The 11716-nt window shown below is 43.3% G+C and overlaps 1 protein-coding gene across 9 annotated transcripts in view; it reads left to right on the top strand.

Annotated features, from left to right (window-relative positions):
* Positions 1-11716, top strand: part of ZNF532 (zinc finger protein 532) — a 73753-nt gene that overhangs the window by 22606 nt on the left and 39431 nt on the right. Inside the window, exons 1-2 of one of the 9 annotated variants that reach the window (XM_080371482.1) lie at positions 2001-2118; positions 2579-2701. The exons of 2 other annotated variants lie outside the window; for them this stretch is intronic. Coding sequence is in view for 1 of the 7 variants with exons in the window: in XM_080371476.1 (XP_080227602.1) it covers positions 1398-1485 (88 nt within the window). In the remaining 6 variants the exon portion in view is untranslated. 6 more of the 9 variants (XM_080371483.1, XM_080371480.1, XM_080371478.1 and 3 more) reach the window with 6 other exon arrangements.

The following is an 11716-nucleotide window of genomic DNA, read 5'->3' as shown; positions in this document are numbered from 1 at the left end:
TGCATGGGGGTGCGGAGTTTGCATGCGGTGGGGGTCGCCTTCCTGCCGGCCCGGCACCCGCCTCGCCTGCGCGCAGGCCCCGCCGCGCCGCGGGCCGGCTGCGGCGGAGCGGCCTGCCGGGCCTGCTCGGCTCGGCGCGGCTCACTCGGCTCGGGCCGCTCCGGGGCTGGGGCGCTGCCCGGGCGGCGGCCGCCGGAGCCCCGGGGCTGGCAGGGCCCGCGGCCCGGCTCTGCGGGAAGCGGGGTGGGTGGGGGGTGTCGCTCGGACGTAGCCGTCCCGCCACCCCCCCACTCCGTTCCCCGCGCCCGGCCGCCCTTCCTGTCGCCGGCGGGGCCGCGGCCTCCCCTTCCCGGGCGCCCCCCGCGCGTAGCGGGGGCCGCTTCTCTCGCCCGCGTCTCGGCGCCTCGGCAGGGCCCTCTCGGGTAGGGCCGAGCCCGGGCCGCGGGGCTGGTGGGCCCGGCGGGGGCGGCGCGGGCGCCGCGCTGAGGGGAGGGGGCCGCGGTCCGTCAGCGAGGTGCCCGCGGCCACGGCGGCCCGCAGAGGCGGGAGCAGCCCACCCGGGCTGAGGGGCTGAGGGAGGGCCGGCCTCAGCTGCCTGTGCGGAGAAGACGTGGCTGAGGCAGCGGAATGGTCCTTTTCCCGAGAATGGGGTGGGGATGAGGGATATGGAGAAAGTGCCAGATCTCAGCTCTCTCCACAGGGGAAGGGGGTGAAGGGTTGTGCCCGAGACCTCTGCTAACAGTTACAGGTGCAGCCCGGAGAGCAGAGGGGCTGGCTGGTGTAGCCTAGCTGGCAGCTGGCTCGGAGGAAAGCCTTGCAGAAGAGCCATCTCACGGCTGATCCTGGAGAGGATGGGGCTTGGCGCGTAGGCGGAGGTAGTTACTGGTTGTGCCAGTGTGAGGGTGAGTAGCCAAAAAAGAGCGGGGCGAACGATGTCTCGGTTTGGGGTGACTGGGCAGCCACGCAGGAGAAAGGCCCTGGGTGGCAGAGAAGAAGGAGGGGGAGCGGGCTAGGAGCAGAGCTGCCATGGCACAGGTGGGCGCAGACCCCTGCTCTCGAGGGACTTGGGCATTGCCAGGGAGTCGTGACCTTGCTCAGGAATCGCCCCAGAGAGAGGTGTGGGGCCGAGCAAGCGGCTGCAGCCAGCAGCCATCTTTGCAGGGTTGGAGCCGAGCGGGCTGCGCAGAGCATGTCCTGGCCTCCCCCCTCAGCAGCGGGTGTGAGAGGCAGGGGGGGCTGGTCAGGCATGGGTCTGCAGCTTTCTTCTTTTCAGTGCCTCAAGGATAGTTGAGTAGCAAAATTAAAGAGAAAGAAAAAAAATTGGAGCTCAGCAGCCAACTCGGTGCTCCGAGGAGGGGGCAAGGGAACTATTTTACAGGCATCTCACTGCTGCGGAAATGGATTTCTTGAGGGGAGGGAAGTGCGTGGGTAATCTTTGTGGTAACGCCGTGCAGAGGAGAGAAAATGCCACCCGAGCGGCCCCAGGTGCAGCGAGGCGTGGGGAGGGCGGGTGGGAGAAGCCTCTGCTCAGCCACCCCACGGCCGTGGGCATGAGGGGGCAGATGTGACACTGAGCCGCAGCCACCCCGTATGCTGTGGGGAGCAGCCCTTGGTTAGCAGCCTGTCTCCCAGTGCTGTGGCCGAGCCTGCCTGGTGCTGCAAGAGAGATCCTGTGAGGATTTTTATTGCGGTCTCTTTGTTAGCTACAGACAGGCACGCACACACTCACAGCTTTCAGCCAGGTTGTGGGAGGTAAGTGGGGGAGGAGAGGAAGGGAGCGCGTGGGCGGCACTGGGGAGCAAGGGGGCTGTGTGGGCCGGGCACCAGGGGAGCAGGGGGACAGGGCTGCGGCCATCCCCGCAACCACAGAAAAAAGAGCCCCAGCGATTTTCAGTGACTTGTTGGCAACTCAGCGAGGGTTGCCATAGCTTTTTATGTAGGGTGACCAGAACCGGCTGGAACTGGTTTGAGGCAGATCAGCTCCTGAACACAATGCAGTCACTGAGCTACTACAGTGGGATAGCTTCCTCCCTTCATGGCAGCCAAAAGCAGAGGAGCTTGCAGAAAGATACCATCCCAAAACAGTATGTGAATGCACACTTTAGACACACAGCACTGGTATGTGGCTAATATAGTCATAAAGGATTCTGTATATAAATGTACATATTTGCAGTAACTGAGATTACTTTGGCTTTTCATGCCTTTTTATGCTTAAGGAATGGGCAAGAGCTGAGATTTATGACCCTTATTAAAATATTTTTGCTTTGCAAGGGTGGGACACTGGCTATGCAGTCTATTTTAAAACTAAACTAAATAAAATTGACTGAATGATTTGTAATTGTAGTTATGCTTGTGACTGAAGAATGCTGCTTTGCATGCTGTTTTATTTACAGGGTACTGTCTTGTGGCTTTCTTCTTTAGGAGATGTTAAGGGGGGGGGTATGCTGTGCCTTTCTGTAAGGCCAAAAGGAAACAATGTTGTTGTAGAATTGTGCGTAAAAGCATTGCAAAGATGCTGTAAGGCATACTCGTTCCCCCCCCCCCCCTTTTTTTTTCTTCTCTCTCTCTCTTCTTGTAGGCCTATTGATTGGGGCTGCCTTTAACCCTTTCATATTTGCAGAGGTAATGCATCTGTGGCAGTAACTAAGTAACTAAGCATTGGCTAAAAAAAAAATATCTTTCAAAGGTCAAGGTTCACAAGGTGAGATGTGTGTTTTGGATATGAATCTTAACAATAGCATGAAGGTACATGCGGGTGAAAAGTAAATCTGCCTCCAGATTGCACACTTTGCACATCAGTAAGGAGACAATTGTTTGTGAGTGTTAGTAAAGGAATGCTATTAATGTCCTCCAGTTTTAATAGGATTAAAGCTATTATTTGTAAAGACTTACTGATATCTTGGCTAAATACAGTATTTTCACTGAAATATACATCCAGGTATACCTTTTTTTTCACAATGTAGTGGTACAGGATAGGCCTCTGAGTGACAATCATAAATCATGGACCACATGGCAGTGAACTGTTCTGTGTTGTATTACAGCATTACACATTCAGAATTTGCTGTCTAATTATTCAAAGGGTGCTTGTTTGGCCATATCTGAGCAAGCCGATACGTACTTCTGAATTAAGGTCGTCAGTGTTAAACATGTACTTAATATAGCCTACACAGGGAAAAAAAAAAAAAAAAAACAAACCACCATACAAAATAAGTAGTAGTATGGATGGTGTTTCTTAAACTGTTGTAACCCAGGGAGAATTTTGCAGCAGTCAAGTGGAAAGATGTATTTTAAAGGTTTGATGGAGCTCCAGTGGGTTATTAGTGGCATGAATTATAATATTGTGCAGTAATGAAATAAGAATAGGAAACCGGATGGGCAGTGCATCAGCTCTTGAGAGATGACTACTTTTAACTCAAAGCAATGGATAATGGATAAGATATTTTTTTCCCCTTCTCATCTAAAAAAGAAATGTGTACTTAGATTTGAGCTGGCATTGGTATCTTTTAGTGAAAGCTGAAGGATTCAGAGAGATGAAGAGGGGGAGAGAGAAGAAAGCAGTAATGAATATAGCAAAGGGAAGAACAAAGGCTGTTAGAGCTTACACATTGGAACACTAAACATTTTGCCCTGGGGATTCTTTTGCTAGAACTGTTACTTCCTATAACAGGACATCAGCAACTCTAGAATCTTAACCAGTATGATTTTTTAAAAAACATCTGACCAAACCTGGCTGTGTTAGCTCGTTTGATAGTCTACAATCAAGATAAATATGGAGGCAAAACATTGAAAATGACCTGTTGTAGTGTGAAATGAGGGTCTTTTCCTCTGTGCTTAGCAGAATAAAGTAGACAGTCTTAAAAGCCTTGAGAGCTTGTGGACAGTGGGTAAGTTGTATGGTGGCTGATGATGATAGGCAGGGTGCCTGCATCAGAGAGTGACAGTACAAGGGAACCTTCTTATTTCTGACTGCAGTAGATTACATAAGGTATTTAGATATTAATTGTAGAAAAGTGAAAATAGCATGCTAATGTTTAGCCTGAAATTATGGTTTTGTGGGTTTTAATGCAGCTACAATGTGTTGTTTCTCAGATTGATAGGGCAGTAAATAGCTTGCTTGGTGGAGCAAAATGCCTAACTGATCGCTGTGTTGATTTCTGTTCATATCTTTCATGATTTGGATTCAGAGGTTCTATATTTGACTATAGACATCTGTAGCAAAATTATGCTTGCAAACATGAAACGGATAGGAATATAGGAATAGTATCTATTGCTGATGATGATGATGCATGTTCTTTTCCAAGTGTCAGCTAAAATTCATATGTTATATGAGAGCACCTTTTAGATTTTTTTTCTTTTTCTGCCAGAATAGTGAGCAGATTTAAAATTGTAAGTTCTTGAATTGTCACAAAACTCAATGTATGTGTTCTGTTTGAATTTTTGAACATGAGCTGTACTATGGATTTTTATTTTTAGCAAAGGAGGTGTTGAATTTGCAGGGATTTTTATAGACTGTAAGATAAGAAACCTGACTAGATGCTGGAGTCGGCAGTGTTCTTGATGAGTTTTATTGTTTTAGTCTAATAATATGTATAAATGCTCTTCACCAGGAAATTTTGATTTTGCATGTAGGCCAGCTTTCCAGCAGAAAATGCTGCTTAATGCTGGGGGGTTGGTCCTCTGTATCAGCAATTGTGATCTCATTTTGCATTGAGGCTTGTTTCAGGTATTTGATCTTGAGAGGAAGGGTAATGATTTATCAAGCCTCTTTTGAATGAGTTAACTAACTTTGGTTTTCTTAGAAGTATGAATGTGTGTTAAAATATAATTATGCATACAGATTTCTGGGGATGTATGGTTAAAAAACCCACAAAAACAAAGGCCAAAAAAAACTTGATCCTTATGTTTTAGGGTCTGTTTGTTGCTAGTGTTGCACAGGTGGGCCCTGCCTGACTTCGAGTGCTCTTATCAAGACTGTCTGCAGCTGCTTCACACTGTTTTTGCACAAGAACTGCTATCCATGTAAAAAAAAAAAAAGTGCATTAAAGGAAATAGGCAGGAAGCAAGTGCCATTTAGAATGTGATTCAAATTTGCATTAAATTGGGAATCTCAGAATTCTGTTCATTATAGTTGTACATCTGAATTATTCACACATTACTGTTTGAGCCCATTTTACATCCAGAAGTACAAAATTAAGCCATTTTCATAATTCATTTTTAAGTAGAGAGCAGAAAGAATGGTATAGGGATTTACCTGCTCTTCATGAATTTGTCTCCATTTTAGGAGAAATTTGGGAAGCTGCTAGGCCCAAAACCTTAATTGGATCTCTTGATAAATATAGGTAGTTTTCATTTGGCCAGCTGTAGATAGCGATGATCTGTTCTGCTCCTTATGGTGTGGGAGAGGAGATACCTTACTCATGTTGGAAAATCCCAGTTCTTTTTGCCAGCCAAAGGCTGGTAACAGTGAACTTGGAACCAGTTGCACACGGTTCTCTTGAAACTGTGCAAGAGGTAGTTCAGTGGTGGTGTGAGAAGAGGAAATCAGCAGACTTCAGAAGATTACTCCTCTCCCTTCCTGTTTTCTCCTACGCAAAGAGAACTTGAGATACCCATTTTGCCAAAAAAAAAAAAAAAAAGCTACAAAATGGAGGAGTTAGACTGCAGGATGAGGCTTCTAAGGAGTTGTAAACTACAAGTAATTCTTTTACTGTAGAAGTAGAAGGCTATCAAAAAAAAAACCTGTGGGAATTTGAAGAAAACAAACAGAAATTCTCAAGAACTGTCTTTACTTAATTATGTCATTGCAGGGGAAAGGGGCTCATCTTTTAACAGGATCCATAATCAGATGCTGGATATAATAGAAAAGAGGACAGAGACAATTACCCGCTCTTTTATAATCAGTTATAGGGATGGATATGTTTTGAAAGCGGTGGTAACATGCTTATAGTTGTAAAACAACTTGGGGGTCTTCTGGGGGTATCTTGCTTGTTGATTTGACATGGCTTGGTGATCCATAATTGCAAAACTCAGCTGAGTGATAAGCACAGAATAGCACTTTGCCATACCTCACCTTAAAGACTGAGTAAGAGACTCCTCTGCAGAGATCTTGTATTCCTAAGGCTCTAAACCTGAATCCGTGGGCAAACGTTGGAAACATTGGAAAAAGTTTTGCTTATATGAATTAACAGCAAACAAGGCAACAAGAACACTCAAACTTTAGTCTGGCTGCAGCGGCATTGGCATTCTGTGTGCAGAGTAAGTATAACCCTTGTGACCTCTGGGGACTCCCAAATTATTTTGTGTACTGGGAAAAGACAGTGTGCACACACCTGCACTCTAGGTCTGTATGCCAGGTTATAGCAATACACCACGAACAACAGGCAAGTGCTATTCAATAATAGCTTTGTGATTTTTTTCCCATGACTTCCATCTTCGGCCATCCCAAATGTAATTTGCTACCATTGCTTTCTTTCATGATGTATGTGACTTCGAACCACCAAAATTTGTATGGAAGACACTCCTGAACTGAAAAAAACTGTGGTTTTATTCAAATTGACAGAATACACTTGATAATGCATTGGCTGTGGTAGTTTTATTGCTTGTTTTCAGCGTTTGCTGGTTTAAAACTCAGGCAGCCAATGTGTGGATTAACAGGCTTCTGTGGTATTCTAGAACTAGATAGAATGCATGGAGGAATGGGTTTGTTAAATAATTTTTTATTGTTAGTAAATATTTTAGCAATTACTCTGAAATAATACTGTCTTTGTGCATAGCACGGAACAATATTTTGGATTAATAGTTGAGAAAGATTGGCATTCAGGTTTATTTCCTCCTTACAGCATCCAGATTTGTTTACAGCATCTTAAATGTACAGCTCACATGACAGTAGATCAAAGTCAAATGTCAGCTGGTACCGTCTGCTGTGGAAACAGGCCGCAGAGACAGCCTCATAAATCACAGCCACTAGCTGAGCTTTGTGTACCTTCTTACCCTGCCCCAGTTCCAAAATGTTCTATTTGGCCATGGCATGGGCTGGCGTTGTGCTCTGCATCAGCAGCATCTGAGCAGTGATGTGATGATCTGTCACAGCTTGCTTCCATTTGATGGTGGACTCTGGACATGAACTTGGATATTGTCACAAGTGGGTGGAAAGGCAAGTGAATGTGGGTAGGTCTGAATGCTGATTAACAGTTTAAATATTTTTTTTTACTGTGAGGTGGTGAAATGCTGGAACCTGTTGTCTTGAGAGAGGTTCTGGGGTCTCCGTCTTTGGAAATACTCAAACCTGACTGGACAGTGTCCTGCTGTAGCTGACCTGGCTTTGAGCAGAGAAGGTGGAGTTCCAGAGCTCCCTTTCAACCTCAGCTGTTCTGAGACTCTGTGAAATGCCTGTTGAAAGCTTGTTTGGGCTAGTAAAGAATAAATCATGAAATTCTTCTGAAACTGTCCACACATGTTAGAAAAAAAAATCCTAAAACTTTTAATACTTGAAATACTGGGCTAATACTTACCTTCCAAAGCTTTTTTGAGGGGGAGGACGGAAGAAGAAAATTGGTAGAATGTCCTTTTAGAAAACCAGAAGTGCAATTTCAGATTTCTCTTACTCATTGAGGCTTGGGCATGAAGACAAATTGGAATATTCTTTTTTCCCTTCCTCCCTTCCTCCCTCCCCCCTCCTTCCTTCTTTTTTTTCCTTTTTTCTTTTTTTCTTTAAAGGCAGATAGATATAGTGCTTAATGTTGAAATAGCAGATTGCTTGGTGTAAATTTTAACTGTAAACTGCCCCATATTTCACAAAGATGTTTACATCAGGACTGGCATAACCTTATTGGTACTACGGAAGGTAAATGAGACCTTGATCCTAATAATTCAAAATGTGCCTATTATGAAAGGATTTTCTATTATTTCTGGAAACAGGAATCTGCCTGAGGGTTATTTTTTTGCAACAATAACAAGTCATGGAAGCTTTGATAAGCAAAAAGGAACCTCTGTTATATGTGACTATGATAGGCGTTGCTGACTGTGGTTAAAGTGGCCTCATGCATATCCTGCTTGCCTGCTGAGTATTTCAGACCACACCAAGCCGTGATTTGCGATGTGGTTCTGATTTCCTGAAGGAGGTTTGGTGGTTGAATTGGCATACTGCCTTTGTTTTTCAGATACATAGCTTTCAAAGTAAATAATTAGAAGTGTTAGTCATAATTACTAATATATGTTGAATAACTGATGAACTGCTCTTAATCTGTGTATTAGGCAGCTATTTCCCTAATGTTAGGTTATATATTACTGTAATTCTGATCAAATGACTTAAGTCTTATCTACCAGATGAAATTTCTTGGTGTAACAATACAGGAACTAAAAAAAAAAGGTGGGGGGAGAAAACCCCAAAACTTTTAGGCTGGTATGCTCCCTGGGTAGGCATTTTATTCCACAATGACAGAATGAGTTTGATGTTATTTAGGCATCATTACTCATATTTGGAAGTGGAGTAATTACACCAGATTATCAGAATTTTATTCTGGAATAGTGTGTCTAACTAGGAATTTATACCAGTCTTAACCATAACAGAATAATTGTTGTATGTGGTTGTCCCAGAAGTACTCTTCCAGAATTAAGACAGTACCGTGTGCTAGACTCTGAAAAGCGGTGTCTCAGTGCTTTTGTTTTCACAGTACTGAAAAGAATGCTGATGTCTTTAAGAACATACAAGAGAAAAGGTCTCTGCCCTGAGGAGTGAACAGTCCACAACTGTACGTAGTACAAGTGGAGGTAAAAACTGTAGTAAGAGTTTAGGGAAGGTAAAGGAAATGTAGTCACAGGAATATGAATTCTATAGGTAGATGAAAATTAAAATTGGGAGGCTTCCTATTTCATTAAATAATAAGCAGACTTGCTGCCAAGGGAAGCTTGAGTTGAGCAGTTGTTTGAACAGAAGCATGGAGTTCTGTATTGTAAGTATAGATAGTTGTGGGGGATTTCAAGGCAAAGGATAGGAATTTAATTCTGTGCAGTAGAAAAGACAGGACTAGTACAGACAGTCGAAGAAATTGCAGTCAGTAGATTTGTGGTTGAGCAATGAAGATTTGGGTGAGCAGGAGGGTGAGTGTCAAGGAGGAAAAGTTGGTCGGTTCTTTAAAGGTTTACAATGAAATACAGGAATAAAAATTGAGCGTGTAAGACCATGCTTGTGATCCAGAAACGATAGTTAGAAGCTTTCATACTTAGAGAATATTAATTGTAAAAGTATTGGAAAGGGAGGAGGGTTATTTTTTATTGCTAGGCCTGGAAACCTTGAACTTGTTCGTGTACCTGACAGACAAAAATCAGAGATCTGAGCAGTTTGGAGGCATGAGCTGTCTGGGAGCTTCTAGATGATTCTGTTTTCTTCATTAGGGCTGTTAAACTTCCCCAAAATGAGTCTGGTTTGACTGTTTAGGATTGCTTAGCTTTACACCAAAAAGTACCTTCTAATTTCAGCAGCAGTGTATAGGCAGCTTCGTCTTTCTTGTGGAGAATACTGTGACCCATCTGCAGCTGTCCAAAAGCCCAAGCTATAAGATAAGTCATACTTGGAAAGTAAGAAAAAATGTTTTATTCTGTGTGTTTCTCTGCTTTCCTCCCACCTTGGCAGAGTCCATCAAAGGGTAGGTTTGTTTGTTTTTCTTCATACAGCTGGAGTCCCTCCACCTGGAATGGGTATAGATGCAGGGCTAGAGGAGGAGTGACAAAATTTCCATGTAAGAGAAGAAAACTGTCTTCATTAATCCTTCAGAAGCAGCTATTTACTTCGAAGTTCTGGTATTTCTTTGGTTGATATTTATGTCATTGCATATTTGAGCAGGATCCTCAGATCTGCACAAATAGTTGCTGTAAGAAAGCAGTATTTCAAAATGGTCTCTGGAATTCTTGGTAACACAGCAGAAGTTCCTGGATGCACTACATCTTGCAGACATTTTCCCCTTTCTCTGGAGATCAGCCTTTTAAAATCTTTGAATACATGCTCAGGCTTTCCATCTTAACAGCCAGGATATGAAGACCCCAAAAGGTTTACAAGAATTTAACTATTTCTCACAGGTGTAGTATCAAATGCTTGTCCTGCTTGCTTCTTCCACTGTCAGTAGAGAGTTCTTGTGGACTGGTTCTTGTTTTGATGTAACTACCCAAGTGAGTGCTTCACTGGAATGTGTTAGCAGATGAACTGGGATATAAGGCTAACTGAGAAAAGTAAGACAGCAGAACAGTCAAGGAATTATCTTCCTTTGGATAAAACCTGTGCCAGTTTTTTGTGCTGTTCCTAGGAAGCACTTACTTAAAGAGATGTGTTTCCAAAGAAAGGACATAGGAAGTCATGCACACACACTTTGAACAAAGCGTGAACACAAACAAAACAATCTATGTTTATCCTCCAGAACTTAATTCACACTTTACATTTCAGTAAGGTATTGGTGCACACATAGAGGTGGATGTTGTCACCAAAGAGATTAATGGAAATCATGAAGTAAGTATATTCAGTCTGTTGTCTGAAGTTTTTAAGATTCAGTGGTATCTTCCTAGGAAGTCCTATTGCCCACCATCAAAAAAGCAGAACCCAGAAGCATTGCACCTCACTGCCCCATGGCATTCTAGCTGTGTAATTTGCACCGGCCATATTCAGAAGTTTTTCCTTTTTACTTACTTTTGTTGTTGAGTAATCAGTAAGCAAAGTAATGCTTGAATTTTTGAAGAAACTGGTTTTCTTTAGTAACTTTTCTCAAGTAATTCAAGCATTCTAAAGGTTGCACATTGTAGGAGGAAAGTGATAGGCCTTTCCTGGTGTTCTGCTGGTAAACATCCACAGGCAGCCAAGTGGAGAGGCAGGGAACAGAACTAGTCCATGAGAAGGAAAAGGAATGTTACGAAGGGAGATGTCATCTGAAAATGAAATAGTACTTTGGACAGAGTCAGGAAATCTAAGAACTGACTCCTTGCATGAGTATCCGCAAATTTAGGGCATCTATTGTATCATCTGACCATTGTTCTTCATAATACTTACTTCAGGTTAGCAGTCCCCTGTTCTGAGGTGAATCTTGTTTCTGATATTTAGAAACTAAAAATGAAAAAGATGTCTATTTTAGATGAAGTTTTGGGGGCGGGGGTCTTGCAGGTTGTTTCCTTAAATACATTTTTATTTGTTTAATCTGAGGAATGTAACCTTGATTACATACCTTGTGGACTGTTTCTCAGTTTGATTCTGAAGATCATCTTAATGGCAGCCCTCTGATGCTGGTTTTTACAGCTTTGTGTGTCTCTTTGGAGACACTGAGCTTTTAAAAGCAGTTCTTGAAGAAATTCTGGTTCCTGGAAAATTGGGATTTCCTAGGGAACCAGAAACTTGCCTCGTTTCCTGGTCTAAAGTATTTACAGGCATCATGTTGGCCCAGAGAAGGAATAGACTAACAGCTTGTCTGGCAGCCAGGGTGTCAGTTGATTTTGATCTTCGGTGAAAGGCAGAGTTTTATCCTTAAGAGAATCAGTTACTGAAAGGTTTTTGGAGAAAAAAAAGAAAAGGGAGGAATGTGGCATCAGAGTCCTGATAGTTGTGGTGGAAACAAAGTTTATATACTGAATCTTAAAATGGTATACTGGAATAGTGAGGAAGAGATTAATAACATGTCCATGTTACAACTTCACTTACTTGTTTATCAAGATTGGCCATGTCTTTTGTCCCTTTTTGTTT

Source organism: Falco punctatus, assembly GCF_963210335.1.
Source record: "Falco punctatus genome assembly, chromosome: Z".
Lineage (NCBI taxonomy): Eukaryota > Metazoa > Chordata > Aves > Falconiformes > Falconidae > Falco > Falco punctatus.
Note: the sequence above shows the minus strand (reverse complement) of the source record. Positions and strands in the feature narration are given on the sequence as shown.